General features: G+C 41.1%; 1 protein-coding gene across 3 annotated transcripts in view; it reads right to left on the reverse strand.

Moving 5' to 3' along the window:
* Positions 1-2,561: 2,561 nt before the first annotated feature.
* dcbld1 (discoidin, CUB and LCCL domain containing 1) overlaps positions 2,562-20,415 on the reverse strand; it is a 41,007-nt gene continuing 23,153 nt past the window's right edge. The window contains exons 7-17 of one of the 3 annotated variants that reach the window (XR_013934770.1): positions 17,211-17,251; positions 13,336-13,575; positions 10,223-10,335; positions 9,655-9,802; positions 9,103-9,204; positions 7,546-7,647; positions 7,369-7,453; positions 7,198-7,244; positions 6,673-6,792; positions 3,730-6,058; positions 2,562-3,677 (exon numbers count right to left, since the gene is read on the reverse strand). Coding sequence is in view for 2 of the 3 variants with exons in the window: in XM_080453901.1 (XP_080310027.1) it covers positions 5,469-6,058; positions 6,673-6,792; positions 7,198-7,244; positions 7,369-7,453; positions 7,546-7,647; positions 9,103-9,204; positions 9,655-9,802; positions 10,223-10,335; positions 13,336-13,575; positions 17,211-17,251 (1,588 nt within the window). In the remaining variant the exon portion in view is untranslated. Of the gene's footprint in view, positions 6,059-6,672; positions 6,793-7,197; positions 7,245-7,368; positions 7,454-7,545; positions 7,648-9,102; positions 9,205-9,654; positions 9,803-10,222; positions 10,336-13,335; positions 13,576-17,210; positions 17,252-20,415 lie in introns of all 3 variants that reach the window. The other 2 variants (XM_080453901.1, XM_080453902.1) reach the window with 2 other exon arrangements.

Raw genomic sequence — 20,415 nt, forward strand, 5'->3', positions numbered from 1 at the left:
AATCATTTCAGATGGGGGTCCGGAGACAAATACACATAATTTTTGGGGCTCCTTGACATGAATGAGTTTGAGAATCACTGTTATATATTAGCCTGGTAAGGGGGGGGGGGGGGTTATATATTGCCATGGGACCCTGAATCCCAAACAGTTGCCCTGCCCTTTATTACAATTATTACAATCCAAGTCATTCATGATGGCTTGTATGCTAACACACACGTGAGGTCAGGGGAGGAGAGGAAGGGGGAGGTGGCAGTCATGAGAATCAGCTGCTGCCCCCCACTGACACCAAACTGTCACATTCCTCAGTGCACAAACTGACCGTGTGTGTGTGTGTGTGTGTGTGTGTGTGTGTGTGTGTGTGTGTGTGTGTGTGTGTGTGTGTGTGTGTGTGTGTGTGTGTGTGTGTGTGTGTGTGTGTGTGTGTGAGAGAGAGAGAAGGGAGTGGGTGCTGCCGCATGTGACTTCCTAATTCTACAAAGGTATGTGGGAAAGCCTCCACTTGTATCAGATGCGTCCCTCTTTTTGCTCATGCAGTTCCCGTTCTAGCATTACAATCATTTTAACCACTTATACTTTTGTACATCTGCTATTTTTGAAAATTGAAAGATTTTGAATAATTTTCATTTATTTTTTACACAAATCTTCTCTTCTGCGAGTCCCTGGCACAAAACATTTTCAGATGGGGGTCCGCGGCCAAATACATATCAATTTGGGGGTCCTTGACATGAAAAGGTTTGAGAACCACTGCTCTATAGGACCCCAATCTACAACGTAAAATCACGTTAACTCCGACAGTGTACAAACAGAACCAAATGGACCCTTATGGGTCCATTTGTACACTGTACGCTTTGAGGTACAAACCTTTAAGGGTCAATTTGGGACCCTGGTGATCCCCAGACCCAACGATGAGAACTCAGTGGTCTAGAATCACAAGCTCAAACTTGTTAGGTGACCTTTAATCTCTCTCAAAACAGGTGCTTGTTTGGACACTGTCAACCTACTGCATGACCACTGCTGTAGAGTGATGCAGGGAGAGACAGCCCTTCTAGAATTAAGTGGAACCTCACGCACCCAGACCAGTTGACATGACTTGTTTCACACACCATCCTGGATGTATATGTTGCCGTCTTAATCCATTTGTGCTGCACCTCACCTGCCACCATCTGTGTAGTCTATGCCATCATACAGCAGTTTCCAGAAGGAGGAGGAACCAACCAAACTATTCTTATGGCCTGACTTTTATAATAAAATGATGTAATTTAATTGTCAGTATTCATGTTTTTCTTGTTTAGATGCTAAAGAATAGTCACTATTGTAAAACAAAGATACAATATATTTATATACAATATGCCATCTGTATGATCATTGTCACAAAATATAGTCATATGGATTTATAAGGGAATATAATTGGACTCATAACATGGGAGTCATGATTTAAAAACACAATATCAATTGATTGTGTAATCTATTGCTTGCTTAAACAGGCATATGTATATCTTACATTGCATCCTTTTTTTACTACTTGCAGATCAGGTAGAAATGTGATTACATGTCATTAACAGATAATACCAACAAGTAGCATCTGTCTCAAGGTTGCTTACCAAAAGAACAGTTACTTATACAACACACGTGTATAATCTGCTAATGTTACAATCAACAGGGAACTCAAATGCAGGATAGACTGAATAAGAAAACTTTTATTGACTGGGTTCTCATGGAATGAAGGTGGATGGAGGTTAACTGATGGACTGCAATGTGTGCACTGTGCAGGGAGAGTGAGGAGAGCCCGTCACACAATGTGACTTGACACTTGTCTAGTAGTGGTGGAAAAAGTACTCACATTTATTTACTTAAGTAAAAGTATCAATACTGCAGATAAAAGCCCAGAATTAAAAATGTACTGAGTAAAAGTACAGATGTATTGGTATCACAATGTACTTTAAGTACCAAAAGTAGAAAGTACTCATTATGCAGAATGTCCCATTTCACAAGTTTTCAAATGTATACAAATCTTTTGAAAATAGACGCATTGTGAGCTTGTAGATCGGCGATTTTTTTTATTTTTATATAGGGCTGAAGTGGTTAATGTATGTTTTGTAATAATAATCAAAATCTACAAAGTAACAAGTAACTGAAGTTTTCAAATAGTAGTAGTGGAGTAAAAGTATAATATTTGCCTCTGAAATGCAGTGGCGTAGAAGTAAAAACACTGAAAATGGGAAATACTCCAGTAAAGTAAAAAATACGTCAACAATTGTGCTTTGTCTAGTCACCTGCGACTAGTGACTACTAGACCATTGTACCTTGCCAACACCACCTGAAACCATACCGTCATGATCGCATGATCGTGTTGTGAGCTTGTAGATCAGCTATCTTTGGTGAGCGACACTGTCGTATGACAAATTCTAAATCAGGTGTAAGTTACTTCAGAGGCAGTTTTGGAATGTGGCCCACGTATGACTGGAATGTTGAGGTCAGCTGACGTCCACCTTTCATAGCTGCTGAGATGCATTTTCAAATCCATTCACACACACACACACAGAGAGGACACTGACGAGGCAGGTGGTCAGCTGCTGTTGGCAGTGGCTTTTATTCCAGGCTCAGTTTAGACACAACAGCAGTGCACGCACGCACACCCTCAGACACGCATGACTCGACACTTTGCATGGTAGTCACCAGAATCACACAGCAGTCTGCAGACAATAATGATTGAATTCCAGGGAGGTATGTGAAGCAGTTGCATTCAAACAATTGATAACACAATCAAACCTCTAACATCACATATGACTCATAATATACACCACTTGCCCCCCCCCCCCCCCCCCCACAAACAAAACTAAAAACAAATCTCCCAAAGAATATTTCACAGAAACAAAAGCCAGTCTTCCTCTCCTGAGTATAAAGCAGCAATGCCTCGCTAAACCCTGATTTATACTTCATTGTACAATGTTGTCGTTGTGAGCTTGTAGATTCGTTATGTTCTCGTGAGCGACACCACTGTACAATGGGGTACAAATTAAGCATAAGGTTGGACTCATGGCAAGATATGGAAAGATATCCTGAGTTAATCTGCCACACCGTCAAGAGCAGAGGTCATTTTGTGTGGTGGGATCGTGGTTTTGCACGGATCTCTTCCCTGTATAATTTTTGGTACCGGCTGTACAAAAGTGGTTGTTATTTTGACAGTAATTACAGTCCAGTAAAAGCCTTTTGGTTTAGGTTAGTCTTAACATCAGAGTTTATCGTACTTGCAGCTTTACAGAAAAGGTTGTGATCAAGTGCGATCCAGCCTGCAGCTAATTTGACATCAGGCAAAAAAATTAAAACAAATTGTGTGAGGATTTAATCGACTCACTTAATTTAATTGTTGATTTGCCACGCCACAGAAAATTATCGGCAACTGATGCCATCCGGCCTTCATCACTCACTGATGAAGGCCAGAGGGCCGACAATGTTCTGTGGCGTGGCAAATTACCAATTAAGTAAACTTTTGAGTGTCACCCTTTCTCTGGATACATATTTATCAAACTGTGTACAGCCCATGTATGTAGAATTCACACAGGTAACCATTTCAAATGGAGTTTAAGTTCAGATCAGTTTAAACAGGAGCTTGTCTTTGTAGTAGTCATTGACATTAGTCCAGTCCAAAGTGAATGATTTGTGTCCAAAGAACTTTGCTCCAGTTTTGCCCATTGCAACTTGAGTTTGGTTTCATTTCAATTGCACAACTGAAAACCATTGAAAATTATGGAGGAGGTACATTTTCAATCATGCAAGAAAGCTTTCTCTTTTTCAGAGAAGACTTGGAATTTAATTTAGTTACAATTACTGTAGCTCCTCATTGCTTCTCCTAACCTTTCCATTTGGCTCCGTTATAAAAATTAGGGCTCGGTTCAATTAACAACATTAACCCTGGCATCCCTATTTGGGAAAATGTCCAAATGTTTTCCCTACGTTTCAAAAATGGCAAAAATGTCAGCTTATAGATCGGTTATTTTGTGTGGTATATTATTTTCAATATTCATCATAAGACAAAGAATGGTTATCATTGGTTCCTATGTTCTGAACTGACTGAATTAAAAGTGATTTGACTCCAGCTCAGAGAGAGAGAAAATGAAAGCTTGGGCATGAAAGCCACCTGCAGCCGGAGAGGACAAAGCCTTTATTGTGACTGTTTGGACACCAAGTCCTTTCACTGTGACCCCTATTCACACACGCACACACACACGCACACACACGCACGCACACGCACACGCACGCACGCACGCACACACACACGTCTGTCCTGAACTGGCTTCACTGGGTGACTCTCTAATAATACAGTATTGGAGCCTGCTAGAAAACACAAAACACCAACTTCAACACAACAGCAGTTCTCTACATTTGACAAGTGATCTTCCCTGATGTTTGAAAGAAGCCCCTCTCCATCCATTCTTTTAGACATGTTTTGTACATGTATTTTACAATTTTGCGCTTAGCCTGGCCCTAGGTTTTGTATGGCTAATTCAACGTAAAGGGAGAGTCACAGTATTGTAGACAGCTATGCTCAGTGTGGCTAAAGACCGAGGTGACTGAGTTACGAGCCATCCTTCACAGACAAAAGTAGATATTTAAAATACAGTACATTTATCAGTATTGCAATTAAAACCTTAAAATCTGCCGACAGCTCCCAGGGCACGCATAAGACAGACCAAGACTTGCATCCAAATCTTATCCAGACAATGCAATATAAATCTAAAGATACCATTTAACTAAAAAATAATTTACTAGAAGCTACATCATCTGAAACACATTGAATTGTCGGTAAACTGGATGAAGGGTGGCTGACTCTTCTGGCTCAAAAACATAAAATAAAATGTTTTTGTTTGCAATGAACATATATTGCAGCAACTGTCTTTACATGAGACTGGTCCATTTTGAGAACTTCAGACCAGTCTACTTATTTCTGATCAGTCTTAAACTAAGTTTATGAGGTTGGACCCAAGTCTGAGATGAAGGCAACAGTTCCTCTTGAACACAGCTAGCAAAATATACAAAAAAAGACTCCACACAAACAATCCCAAAGTAATAATTTAACAATTTGTTGGAACTAGATCAGCCTTTGCAACTCATTTGCAGCTCCTCTGAGATGTAGGCATTCTTTGAAACAAAGCAACAAAAAAGGCCAATGTCTCAATCACAGTTGGATTTGGTCCTCCACCATGGTCCTCTCAGTATGATAAATAGATCACCGATGTCTTGGTCTTCAGGTATTGATGACTCAAAACATCCAGATAGCAGTACTCCACTGGTGAGTCAAGATTGTCTCAACTGGATGATTAGATCCCAGATTTTTCTGAGTGAAAGAATCTCAACACCTTATGATCGGCTGTCTGTCGACTGTCGCAAATCTCCATTCTGTTGAATCCTCATGTTGAGATGTGCATTGTATCTCAGACTTGGTTCAGAATTTCCAAGATAGTCCCCAGTCAGGTTCCTCCATGGCCCCCCTCCGGATCTGGCCTGTGTAGCCCCACGGCGGGGGCTGAGACTGGGCTTTTCCTGACGCAGTCCCTGGGCGTGGAGTAACTCTCCATGACCAACGGTTTGGCCTGGGGCTGTTGGTAGTCTGCATGCCTGGAGTCAAGCCTCTCACCCTGGTTGTGGCTTTGAGACACCTTGGGACAGTCATACAGCCCAGCCGAGTTCTGTCCTGACCGGTCCGTCCTCTTCACCTGGGGCGTCTGGTAACCTCTGGAACCTCCCAACCCAGGTTTCCTGTATCCGCCCTCCGAGGCACGGCGGAACGAGGGGCTTTTGCTGACCACCGTCCCCGGCACGTTGTAACTTCCTGCATCGGGCATAAAGTTGTCCTTGCGGAAGGCGTGGCGCTCTATGATGGGCGTGGCGTACTCCGGTTCCTGGTTGGTCAGAGGCAGGGCGTACTGGTTGGCCGTGTGGAGGTAGTCATAGTGTGTCGCTGGGTCTGTGCCGTCATTTGCGTCCGTATCCATGGGACGGAATGTAGAACCTTTCCGGGGCATGGTTCCCATGCCTATCATCAGAGGCTGCTCATACTCTGGAAAGCAGAAGTGATGACAATTAACTCATTGAGTGCCATTAACGTGTTTCACGTGTTTTTACCGCTATGGCGCAACGTGCCAATGACGTGTTTGACGTGTTTTTGAAAAAATAGATTTTATTTTTATTTTTTTAAACATGTTCAGAACCCAAGATATCATTATCTGAAGATTTGCAGCTCCATCCACTCCTTGTTTAATGTATAACTTTTTTTTACTTTGAAAAAAACTCTGGCACTGGGACAACATAATATAGAAATAATTCTTGTTTATTCGTTTTTGTTCTTTTACATACTCATAGGTAGTACAATTGAGTGCCAGAATAGCCAAACGTTAAAATAAATGAATAAAATCTGGCACTCAATGAGTTAACAACAGCTTCAACATTTAGTAATCTTCAATGTCTGTGTATATGGACAACTAAAGCCTGATTTATACTTAGTTGCACTCCAGTGTCGCACAACAAAAATAATCATAATAAGACATTGCATCACGTGTTGTGAGCTTGTCACCTGCTATTTGTGGTGTGCAACACCGTTGTACGATGAAGTATAAATCAGGCTTGATGCTGGCTTGGCAAGTAGTGTGCATGCATGTGTTTACTGGTCCTAACCTGCCATGTTGCTGGTAACCATGTCCAGTTTGTGTATGGGTTCTTTATCAGAGCTGTAGCTGATGGTGAACTCTGTTGACTGGTGCCTGGCAAATGGTTGCTTGATCTGTTTCCAGCAACCTGGATCAACACAGAATACACAAGAAACAGCTTTATCCTATCCTAGAAACAAAATGCTCCCCCCCCCAAAAAATGCCTAAAAAGAAGTTAAAGGGATAGTTCACCCCCAAAATGACTTTTTCTTCCTATCGATCAGTCACCCCATGGAGACTTGAATTCATGGATATGTTTTTGTTTTTTTCGCATTCCTAAGCCAATAATTTTATGACCGGCAGCGGTTCCGGTAGGAGACACAAAGAGTCTCCTTTGTGTCTCCTACCGGAACCGATGCCTACTGGTCCCCTGGTCATCAAATCCGGCTTAGGAATGCGACAAAAAAAAAATCCCTGAATTCAAGTCTCCATGGGGTGACTCGTCAATAGAATTATTATTATTATTTTTTTAAAGTAAAGATCTCTCTCCAACCTGTTTTCTCCTCAGAAGAACCATAAGAATGATCCTTGTTCTGTTTCCTAAGGCGGAGAAATGAAATAAAGAGTTAATAAATCAGATCAGAGGGTTATAGTGTGTGTGTGTGTGTGTGTGTGTGTGTGTGTGTGTGTGTGTGTGTGTGTGTGTGTGTGTGTGTGTACTTACTTGTGGAGCATTTTAAAGAGGCAGATTCCAGTCAACAGCAGAACCACTGACAGCAACGTGGGAACGATGATGATGGCTAGTTTCACTGTAACAAACACAAGAGAGACGCTTGCTATTGCACACACAGGCACTTAGGCACAAACGTGCACACGCACACGCACACACACACACACATACCTATGTCTACATGGAAGGGCACTGGTTGAGTGTCCTGGCCAGGTACCAGAGGCTTGGGTTTGGTTGGCTGAGTTCCTAACGTCTGGTGAGATGACATGTTGACTGATGACAGAGGGTAGGGTAGGGTAGGGTGGAGGGTGACATGAAGTTCAACAAAGTTTAGACACCCCCGCGCCATTTATACTCCCACATTTGGTGGTTTCATAGAGACCATATTGTCTAGCGGTTCTCCATATTAATGACGCTCAACAGAAGTAATGCGAGTTTAAAAAAAGTGCCTTCAAACTCCTTTTACTCCTTTACACAAAAACATAAACTTTATTCTTAATGTTAAAGCTGCATTCCATAGCAAGCGCCGAAATGTCTACTTTTGAACTGTAATGTTTTGGAAGGCGAGAATTTCATGCAATACCTCTTGTCAATCAGTAGCGGTCCTACCCGTCCACAGGATTTAAATATCTCAATAAAAAAAGCAGGTTGTGGCAAAACACCACTGTTGTGTTAGTTATATTTTGTTAACATACTCTATCAAACAGTGGTTCTCAACCTTTTCTGGATCAGGACCCACTTGAAAATCTCAAAAGTGTTCGCAGCCCACCCAACTGGCCACTTCACACGGCAGTTGGTTGCGTGCATTTTCAGAACATGTTTATTTTAATGATCAATCAATCGATTGTGTTCCGGCTTGGATCAATGGAACTAACATAGTATACTTCAAGTTCTTATTTATCCGTATCACAATGAAAACAACATTTTCAAGGTTTTAAATAATATTTTTTTGCCAATTATTTGGGTGGCCACTTGCAATATCCTAAATATTCACAAGTTGAGAACCGCTGTGTTAAAACTTTATTCCCAAACAAAAGTTATGGATTGCAGCTTTTTACACTAAACTGGAAAGGGACATGGAGACTACTGTTGCAAGGCATTTTGGTCCATGTAAAAACACCAAGCTAACGATCCCTTTCTTCTCGGACCACTTTCAGCGAGAAAGTCTTTGTGAACAGAGAACATGCTTTCCATTTTAGAACACTTATTAAATGGGTGGATGTTCCCATCCTTTTCACAGGCTTTGTTTTCAGTGTGATTCAGGTTTGGAGTAGGCTTTCCAGGCTCTATAATGCAGTAACTTGTTCAGTATTAGGCTGAATGACACACACCACTGTATTTCCTTTTTGTGGTGCTGGGAATCACATACCATCTTGATCAAGGTCTAGGGACCGAAACATCGGCAAAAAGTCAATTAAAAAAGATAACTTATGATAATGTTTCTATGAAGCAAAAACTTTAAAACCATAAAGAACCACACAAACTGTTGATTTGAACCACAGAAGGGGGAAACTTGACCAAAGCTGGAGGCATTCAAATACAGCTGACCAGATAGAGTAGAACTACCAACATCTGTACTGCTCTCACTTGGATGTCGCTGGAGCTCAATTGTACAACAAACACATGTTTTCTGTCTCGGCTTCAGGACGCTGTTGCACAATTTGGATCGCTGACATCATTTTTAAGCTTGTACTGTATGTAATTGCACAGGAATAGACACACACGTACCTATGTCTACATGTAAGGGCCCGGGTTGAGTGTCCTCGTCGGCTAACGTAGGCTTAGATTTGGTTGGCTGCGTCTCTACCGTCATCTGAGTTGACACGTTGGCTGATGGGAAAAGAGAGGCAATGCCATGAGGTCACAGGAATTACTTCAAGTCCATTAGTCCAACAAAGTTGAGGAATCAAAACAATGTATCAATGATCAAATTAGATTAAATTAGTTCCCTCACACTGTCAGTGGTTTCATAGATAGGCAGATAGATAAGTGTTGGTTAAAAGACAAAAACATTACAGTAGGGTCACACTCTTTAAAACTGCTTTCAACATGGCCATATGTCTTTTCTTTTTTTTACACATTCTTCCAAAATAGCTGATCTACAAACTCACAACGTGTTGCAATGCAACGTGTTGTGAACTAAACACATTCACTTGCCATACATGATTCATGGGAAATGCATAATACATGTGAGAAATGTGGAATGAAAATGTCAGATGCTACCAGATACAACAAATAGTTTGGCCACCACTGACTGTGAGTGACTAAATGTTGAGTTACCTCTGACATGGGTACAACCCAGTACCTCCACCCTCATGGCAATGTGCTGGTCCCAGGAGAGAGGGATGAGGCGGAGGTATCGCGCCACGATAGACGGATGGAAGTTGTTCCTTGTTTGGTGGAGACTGTCCTGGTTTCCTTCAAAGTCCTTAAGTTGGTAAGAGAGAGAGATAGCGTGAGAGAGAGACGAGACATAGAAAGCTTGATGATATGCCATTATGCCGTATGAGACTGCAATATGCATCTATTTGCTACGCTCGTACTGTTTTTGAACGTTGCTATGGCAAACTTAAACGTTAAAAGTTGATGAAAATGTAAAAAGTATAATTGTCCAAAATTGTTACTCAACTAATTAGTGCTTTTAAATTGAAAATAACTGCATTTATGTCCAAAACCGTTGATTGTATGGACACTTCACTACTTTTGCGCAACACTGCCATATGACAAAGTATGAAACAGGGCACTCACTTATGAAAAAAGTATTTTGTCCCCGCAGCGCTTTTACAATTGGAATTGACCTGGCAAACAATAGACATTCTAACATTGCAGGATTGAGCAGTGAGCTCACCGTGATGTTGTTTTGAGCCCAAACTCTCCAGCGATTCTTCTCTTTCAACTCAATCCTGTATGTGTTGATGTAATAATGTGACTTCATCCATGACGACCCCATGGTGATGATACCTGAGAAGAAGTTTAATACAACAGGCTCAGTCAGAATGATACAGTATACGGGATAAAGATTAAGATGTGCAAATATACAGTGACAAATACCCCTAAGGAATGAGGAAATAAATTATTATTTATTATTATTATTATTATTGTTCCCAAAAATCTCAAGACACACCTGGACTTGTCTCGTGGCACACCTCTTGGAAACCACTGCTCTACAGTAGGTTTCAATTTATCAGCTTTTTACATTTTTTGAACGTTGAGATTTGTTCTTTTATATTGCATATAATGACAGACACGCTTGTCAGGTTCAGGCTCTGTAATGAACTGCTTAGTGAATACAGTAAGCCCTACACATCCGGGCTAAATGCTCTCAGTCACGCAAGCCGATAACCAATCACATCGATAGGTTTGAGTGAAAAGTGTGTAATTCAATTCAACGCAAGTTGGCTCAAGACACTTTACATAATAGAGCAGAGACCCAACATCGTCCCACCTTGAGCAAGCATTTTTGCGATGGTGACAATGAAAAACATAATAATAAACACATGCCTTAAGGGTGATGTGCCAGTAATAGCAAAGGGAACTAAAAGCAGCAGGTAGAATTTCAATTGTCTTTGTCCTCTGGTTAAGATGAAGCACACTCTACAGGAATGTTGAGAGCTGGGTGAAGGGAGTCATAAAGTCAGCAAAAAGCAGACTAATCACCATGGTGACAGACTGTCAAACCGGTAACGTGTCATCACGTCACATTATATGGAATTATGTGTAGACTAGACGATTTACACCAGTCATTATGTCAAAATTTTGGTCATGTTTGAAAATGAATTTCGGCCTCAAAGCACAGAAACCATGTCTGGGATTACTTCTTTTCCCTAACCCAGGGTCATTCCTAGTCCCAAAGCCTAATATCAGTGATTCTCACCCCTTTTAATTTCAAGGACCCACAGTTTGGTATGCATTAGGTCATGGACCTCCATAACTCTCGGAGTTACAGACCTATCCTACAGAACTATCAATCATATAACTGTGGACCCCCCTGGAACTGCCTTATACAATTTAATTCCTATGGAAATTTGCAATGTTTTTTTCCTTTAGAGGTATATTATTGCATTTCTCTGCATGTAAAATGAGTGCATTTTAACTTGACTAAAGGCTCTTACCCAGACAGATGGTGTAATGATGTTCAGAGAAGAGCATTTAAACAATATTATGATTATAAGGTATGGAGTCTGGTTCAATAAATCTACTGTACTGTATATGGCACTGTATAAAAAACGCCATGTGCCATATAGCTTGTATAAAACATTTATTATGTATTGCAAGGATTCATGTAATAAAGATAAATGAATATTGTCACTTGTAGGACATGGACTCAGCCAATCGCCATCCAGGATTGATTGATTTACTTTTTTTTTTATTAACAGAAACATACTGTCTGTACAAATATTCAATTGTTCACAGTAGTCAAAAGGATAACACAAAATGCAAGAGAGCTTATTTCCATAGTGGTCCTATAAAGGAAAGAAAGGGCCCGTTTTATAACCCCTTTCTGTCACACAAGGCCGAGCAGGGCTGTCTTCAGTCACAACAACGCACATTCCACTCAAAGTGATGTTCTTCTGTGACTGTGAACTTCCCCAACTGGAGGACAAAACCCTTCATTGTCCATTACATGTCCCTGTAGACAATCAATTAAAGCAACCGAGGAAGCGGTGACCACGTGCACGCACGCACGCGCGCGCAAGCTCAAAACCTCTAAACCATCATTCTGGATTCAGGCTTATATTTAGAAAGGTCTTTGTGAGGCCCCTCTCTTGTTTGACCAAAATGCAACACAGAGAAGCATTCTGTCGATTTTAAGCTGTGCGGATACTGCTGCCTACTGTATGTAGAGGGTGTATGTGTGTGTGTGTGAAAGGAATGCATCTTTACAAGTATAATTACCCCCGCTCTGTTCAACTTTCACATGCGTCTGTAACCCTGCTCTTTCCCTCTCGCCATTCGTCGGTATAAATCAGGCTTTCCTCTGTCTTCAAACAGGTACAGTAACTAAATACACAGTAAAACTAGGGTAAATTATTTTACTCTCAGAGTTAAAACATTCAGAGTATTAATTTAACTCAGAGTAAAATTTGTATGCAAGATTACTTGCATACAACTTGCATATAAGTTATTTGTTATATTTAATTTTATTATTTTGCATACAATCATGTTTAATTTACTTGTACACAAACGTGCACCGTCTTTGCTTAACATGTATGTATATGTACATATTGCATGTTTTGTTTTTCCCAGTTTTTATTGCACCCGTGTGTCATGTGGTATAGAAACGTTTGATTTGGCCAAATAGTAAACTGAACTGTTTGTGTGACCCGACTCTCAGGCCAGGAATCGACAGGAATGGTCTGTAATCTACTGAAGGCATTCTTTAGTAACTTAAAGGGGAGAAAGAAGACAGAGAAAGAAAGGGGGGGTGTATGAAATGCTTAAACTCTGACCACCTGTTCTTAATTACCGCTGGGGAGAGGAGAAAGCTAAACATGAGTCTTTCCTCTGACGCCAGAATGCTGTGCAAAGAAAGCCTCGTTAGTGGGTGAACTGGAACAGGAAGATGGTGGGGACACGTGCCAATTCAACGCCGCCACGAACTCAACTCGGCAAAAAACATCTGGTAGGAAACGTACTAGTTCACAGCATCTCGCAGGGCTACACGTGCTCTTAACATTCTATACCAACACTCTCCTTTCCTGCCCATGAGCCAGTCTATGCCTCATCTTTCCCTGCTTTCTGCCCCATCTCTTTCTACATGAGGGAGAAAGTACAAAGATGAGCACACTCTAAAAACATTTAAAAAAAAAAAGGAAATAGCGGATATGCTGTACATACTCACAATGCCATTGCATCTCGACGTGCTGTGAGCATGTAGTTCGGCTATTTATGTGTGACACCATCGTACAACAACATATAAAATAGGCTTAGTGGTTTGCAGCAGGGTCGTGTGGTATTTACCAGTGACTCTCTTCTTCTCGCCGAGGTCCAGCTGAAGCCAAGGCAGTGCGTCGTTTTGCTTTGCCACCCAGAGCACAGCCGACACTCCCCTCTCAGCCTCACCGACCGAACCAGCCACCCTGTCTGCCGTCTGCACCTGGGACCTGCTGCTTGAGGTGTTGTTGGCCGGCCAGATGGAGAGCTGCTGCCAGGTGCTGGCATTGATGGCTACAGGCCTCAGAGCCGACTCCTTCTTACACTCTGGATGAATGGAGACGGAATAGAAATGTTGTTGAAGTTTCTTTCTCAGACAATCTTTTGCCATTCTGTCTTTATATTTCGTCTCTGCCGGGCACAAACCCGTATCTCCATATCATATTTTTATGTTTTTTTCATGAATGAATGCCCTATTTATACTTCATACGTCATATGACAGTGTCGCCAAAAGATCTAATCTAAATGCTCACAACATGTGATTTGTTTGCAGATCTGTTATTTTATATTCATTTTTGAATACATTTTACTGTGGACATTTAAAATAAATGTTTGAAATGTTTTTTCCTAAAAATGTACGGTTTTGGACACTCAGTACAAGGTTTCCACCGACAGCGACAATTTGTTACAAGAGAAAACATAAGACATGGTAGTACCATCAAAGTGCTTCTTTGTTTTGTTTTCTGATCGTCACACACAACCTCTTAACCCATTAAGACCTGAGGCCATTCTTAAAAAAAATCTAAATCCTAACAGTTTTTTGAAAAAAATGTAAAAAATATTTTTCAAATATTTTTCAAAAATAGCAGATATACAAGCTCGTAGCGCGGCACTCGGTGCCGCGCTACGAGCTTGTATATCTGCTATTTTTGAATAGCCAAAGAAATCTAAAGTGACACAGATGCGTTCCAGGTATTAATGGGTTAATGGCAAAGACTAAAGCCATTGTCTTTCTAAAGGCCGTCCTTCACGTTTGTATGTGATGAACATAACAGAAGAAGGTGTGGGAGTCAGGCCGTGGCCAATTACAGCAAGCGTTGACTCAACAATACGCAGGAAGTGGGGTGAAGCCTTAAAACATTCAAGCGCTCGTCAGCAGAACCAAATTCACATGCAGCTGCAGCACAAACCAGGCAGTCTGTTTCCACATAGCCCCCCATATTTCTGGAACCTTTCCTTTCCTTTCAATGAATGTTATGGTTGTTAGCTTGTGGGATTCAGTGTATTTGTTGCATCTTCTTCTGCTTTGAAATGTACCTTTGGGGAACTCTAGACAAACATTTCTACTTGCGTATTATTATGAAACGGAGAAAACAGACAGCACTCAATAAATGTCCTTTTCACATAGTTTTATTTACCGCACCCCAGACACCCAGTTTAATCTGGAGCGTTGCGGGAATTATACTTTGCAGTGCTTTCTCTTACTTGTGTACTATAATATGTCTATTCTGTTCTGAGGAGTCTTCCTTTCACATTGGAAATATAAACAGAATGCAGTAATTACAACTGATTCTCACTGGCGGTTTGTTGTTATGCCTGTGTTGTCTTCGGTTGACTGGACAGAATCACATCTAATCCTTTGTAGAACTGCAAACTGTTGAGGGAATATTCTATCTTGTCATATTTTCATAGATTTTTAGCACACTGGTCCAAAACAGTATATTCCAACAGCATGTCTCAAAATCATGTACTTTCCAATGGCATATTACCCAAGTATAAATTCCACAAATCTCTGTGAATGAAGTGTATAAGTATGACTGTCCTTGGTGTATCTCGAGAATGGTCCAAACAATTGCCTTCACATTTGTCATGTGTATTGCCGACACACAAGGGAGTGCAGTTTCGATTGTGAAGATGGTCGGTTCAGTGGTTCTCCAGAACCGCCATGTGCCACGATTACATGCAAAGTCAATGCAAATACACGCGGATCATGCAATGTGACGCGAATGGCGCCAACACGCGTAAAGGCCTGTACTGAAGTCATCGTTGCACATTCATCCTCCCCGGAGGATGAGGCCCTCAAGTGCAACTCTCAGGCCAACATATCAACTTTGAGTCTAACACTCCATCCTCACTGCCAGCGATGCGAACGAGCGAGAAAAAAGTTATTAAAAGATGTGTTTTTCTTTTTTATATTTACATTTCTAAGTTTGTGTACCAGATACACTTGACACTTAAAGTTCCACACAAGAAATGGATGTGATTGTCAGAGTTGGTAGAAGAAACCAAAACAGAAGACGCATGGGTGGGTGCCCGAGGCTATTAGAAGCAGTACTGATTAAATCATGTCTGGCACACAGATAGTAATGTGTCTCAACATCTCCCATCTCTCACCCAACATGGAGGGGAGTGCTTCTGAGACATGCTGTTTCCCAAACACTGCTCTTGAGTCGCAAACCCATTTTTATGGGTCGCGAGTAAATATCCCTTTATTTTTCGTTTCCTACATTTCGTTTTTTATTATTATTTCAAAAGATTTAAAAAAGAATTCCCCCCAAAAATGTCAGGAATTAAAAACAAATTCAAATGTTTTGAATGTTTGCATCGCATTGTGAGCTTTTAGATGTGCTATTTTCACTAGTTTAGTCCCGGGGAGTGTCCCAGGTCTCAAGCTAAAAAGTTTGGTAAGGGTTCAGGTTAGGTATGTAGTATAAAGTTTATAGATCTGATTATGGTTAGAATATAGGGATTAATGCAGCCAAATGGAAGGTCCTCACACAAAGTGTGTGTGTGTTAGTGTGTGTGTGTGTGTGTGTGTGTGTGTGTGTGTGTGTGTGTGTGTGTGTGTGTGTGTGTGTGTGTGTGTGTGTGTGTGTGCACAAGCACAGTACAATCCAGATTGTAATTTTGTGTGAGTGTGTGTACGCATCTTTGTGCGAGTGTGAGCGCACTCATTTGTCTATTTGCCAGAGCTAGTCTCCACAGGTAATGCGCTAAAGGGCCTGTTACACTCAAATGACCATATGAAAACAAAACAGGAGATAAAGACGTTCCCATGATGCTAGAAATAGATAATAGTGCCACACCTTTCATTTTCCCAAAACTTCACTAAACCCATTCAAACCGGGAAAGCGTCTGTCATTTTAGATTTTAGCTATAGCACAGTCGTTCTCAAAGAACATTTGGCTATTCTAAAATAGCAGATATACAAGCTCATAGAGTTCCACTTCGTGCCGCACTATGAGCTTGCAGATCTGCTATATTTTGTAAAAAATCTAGAAAATGTGCGCACATTTTTTTATATATATTTTTTTTAAAGCGAACATTTTTAACTCAAATCTTTGCTTCTGGGGGTTCCTGGGACAAAATATTTTGAGTTGGGTGGGTCGGCGGCCAAATACATATAATTTTGGGGGTCCTTGACATGAAAACGTTTGAGCACCACTGATATAGCAACATATGTTTTTCAGAAAACCGTTAGGATTTAGAAGACATTTGTAGAATCGGCCTCAGGTCTTAATGGGTTAATTTACACTGCAAGTATTTAAAGTACTTCCCTTTCCACACCTGTCTGTAACATTACCTGACAACCACACCAGGATTGTTTAATAAGTGCTTTTTCTAAGATGACAGCTAATCTGGGTAAGTATACACTCACTCAAGTTTAGAGATCTTGCTCAACCCATTTTTTTTGTTCGACCGTTATTACATGCCTTGTATTGCTACATTTTTGTAAACACATGAGTTTATTTGATCTTGATGGAGACATTTTGATATCTAATGTGTCTGAAAGTTCCCATGACGTGTGAATCACATGTGAAAATAAAAATACATTTATTTGGTATTAAAAACAATTGGCCTATTAGAGCTGAGATTATTCGGGGGCGACTTCGGACAAATATCATCGCTGGAACATAGCACATCATTCACACAGTGTCCAAGGAAGACAAATCCATTCTTACCGTTGGAGATGAACGTGAAGAGGCTGTCTGACAAAGAGCCGCTGAAAGAGGAAGGAGACAAATAGGTGAGAGGCATGTTATCCATCAAGGCTAGAGCACTGGCTGAAACAATCGCCATGGCAATGATAAATGGAAGTGTGGCCACTGCACAGTGAACACCCGTCGTAGTCACAAAGGAAGAAGCATCCCCCCTTTTCTCTTTCTCTCCGTCCTTTCTTTTTCAACACGCCTCTTACTCTCCCTTCTGGGAACAAATCAATCAAACCCATTTTTTTTAACCACTTATACCCTATATACTACGTCAAATAGCTAAAATAGGCGATCTACAAGCTCACAAGTTGTGACGTGTTGTGAGCTTGTAGATCTTCTATTCTTTGCCTTGGTTGTTAAGAACAACGTCCAATACACTGAGACAGGGTTTCAGAACCAGTAGGCTGGCACGTGGAAGTGAGTATGAATCATAAACTCCTTGCAAAAAGATGCCACATTTGTCCCTTCAGGATAATAGGGTAAGTGGAAGCTGATGTTCCTTTACGCAGAGTGGCAGCATTATTTGGTATCAGCCCTGGTACCATAACCCAATTCCAAGTTCAGTGAGACTGGTGAAGTCACAGACAGACCGTCCCAGGGAGACAACACCCTAAGACGACCAGTTCTTCACCCTTGCTTCACTGAGGAACCATAGGCTTTCTTCCAGAGATTTACAGGCAAGATTTGCACAACGGTACCACAGACAGTCAAAGTAGCAGGACCCATGTTCAGGTGCGAGTCACACACCTGTGACTGGCCAGGTGTGTGCTGGCAGGTCGCTAAAAACAAGAGCGAAGTTAAGTTTCCAAACTTTTTGTGAGGAGTTTATATACAAATTGTCTTGTGGGTGAACTATGAATGTTGGTCGGTGAACATCCGGCGTCACAAACGTAACGTGCCCATTTATATAAACCACTTTAAACAAGATTTGAAGTGCATGAGTTCTTCTTTTGAAAATAGACAGAAATTGTGAAAGGGAGATACCAGAGAAAGGCTCTAGAAGCATTCAATACTGAGCCCACCATGGGTACATGTTGGTGCATAGGTAGAGAGGTCTTCCACACTCTGCCGTCATCGGCCAAAGGAAAACTGTGTTATTTGTTGTTAAAAATGAGGGGACCAAGTATATACCCCTGGGGGACCACGGTCAAGTATATAGGATTTAAACGGTTAGTTAAACAGCACTGCAAGGTTGAATAGTAACTTTTAAATCATCAAACCCACAACTACCCTTTTGCATTTCCTTAAAGCCTTTCCTGGATTTGATGCCGTTGAACTCTTCAAACAGCCAATCCAATGTGGAGATTTTATTTTTGATGTGATGATTACAGAGGCAGGAGGATCTAAAAGCCTTTATGAGGTGAAATCTTTTTTTGTAAAAGTCATCTCATTTGAACCACAAAGACGCACACCTAATCCTGAAGACACACATCCTGGGTTTCTTTCAAATCAGATAATGACAGGTGTTGTCAAGTCATTCCCTCTCACTCCCTTCTTCCCCTCACTCTTCACTGTACCAGCTGACACCTTATCAAGTAACGCTTAGGAATATTCTCTCTTCCAGATGGAGATGGATGAGACCAATCAGAACCCATAGCTTCTCAATGAGGAAGTCAGCGGTCCAACTTGTCCAAACAGAACAAGCCTCCACCCACTCTGAGTGTTCCTCGAATTCTATACATACCAGGCAAAACATTCAACCAAAAGAACATTATATAATGTAATCTATGGTGTTATGTTGTCCTTGTTTTGTTTTTTTTTGGGGGGGGGGGGGGGGGTTTGAGGTGTGTTGTTGTATTTATATTATATATGGTTGCTGTCGGGCAGTAACCTTGTGTCTTATTATTACAAGGTCAATTAATGCCCTACTTCGTCATACTACAGTGTGACAAAAGTAGCAAAAATAGCAGATCTACAAGCTCAAAACAGGTCACGATGCAATGCGTTTTCAGCTTGTAGATCTGCTATTTTTGCTACTTTTGAATTTGAATCCTAAAAAGTTACATTTTGGGACATAAGGTTCCCACTCGACAGCAACAATTTGATCTATACTGACCCTGGTGAGCCAGTTAAAATTCCAACTATTTCTATTTTATTCTACTTTCAACCCCTAGCATCCCTATTCTGGGCATGTCAAAATAGACGAAGATTTGGCAACAATAGGCAAACATGGTTGGTTAAAGTGAATATTTCACTCCTGATTTTAAGACTGGTATGACAGTTGTCTGCATAAATGTGTTCCTTCTAGACTGAGGGAAAGGCAGCCAGACAGGGAAAAGCAGCCAGCAGAAAAGAAAATCTCAAAGACAAGCCCAACTTGTCCCGACACAACAGGCTCCAACGTTGCCAGCATTTCACACATACCGTCTGGGTGGTTACAGTTAAAACATCGTGTTCTGACACAGCCTTCAGCACAGGGCAACATGGAGATAGAGGTGAGTCTAATGTAACGCTGGACAGACACACAAGACAATGACACAGCAGCAACATTTTTACAAATTACAATTTGAATGTAGTATGTCATTTGTGATTCATCATCTTGGGGCTGGATCTCTTTGGAAATTGTAAGACAATCTCTTTGTATTGTGATTGTATGATTCCTCGGCAACTTCGTAAATGAGGGCCTGCCCCTCAGTTGTACTCCCATTTTAAATAAAGGTTATGATGATGATGATTGTTAGATATTATAATGTACCCAGGTTTGGATACATCCTATACATTTTCGGACAATATTTTTGACAGTTAAATGTATTACTGGGCACAGACAGATGTTTCGCTGTGTAAATTAAAAGTGGCACGTGGTTAGTCTTGAAAATATCATCCTTTTGTTAGATGATGGCAGCAGCTGTAAAACGTATAATTTATGGAGGAAAAAAAACCTCTCTAGACACAGCTCCCACATGTGAAATTTATTTATGAGAGAGGAAGTCTCGCGTTGATGCGATTATCTTAATGCTGTATCGCTAAATGCAGCAGCACTGACAGCTCTGAGATTAATAACGCCAAGTTCATTGAGGTTAATGCAATGAAACAATGAAGAGGCATTCTCCTTGCATAGACAACAGCAGCTGACATGAACTCACTTATAGAGGGCCAGATTAATGAGGGTAACTGATTAATGGCTGATTAATGAGCAACATCTTTGTGCCCAGGGGGTTACCAGTGGAGACCAGAC

This window comes from Gymnoscopelus braueri (assembly GCF_963280865.1).
Source record: "Gymnoscopelus braueri genome assembly, chromosome: 16".
Lineage (NCBI taxonomy): Eukaryota > Metazoa > Chordata > Actinopteri > Myctophiformes > Myctophidae > Gymnoscopelus > Gymnoscopelus braueri.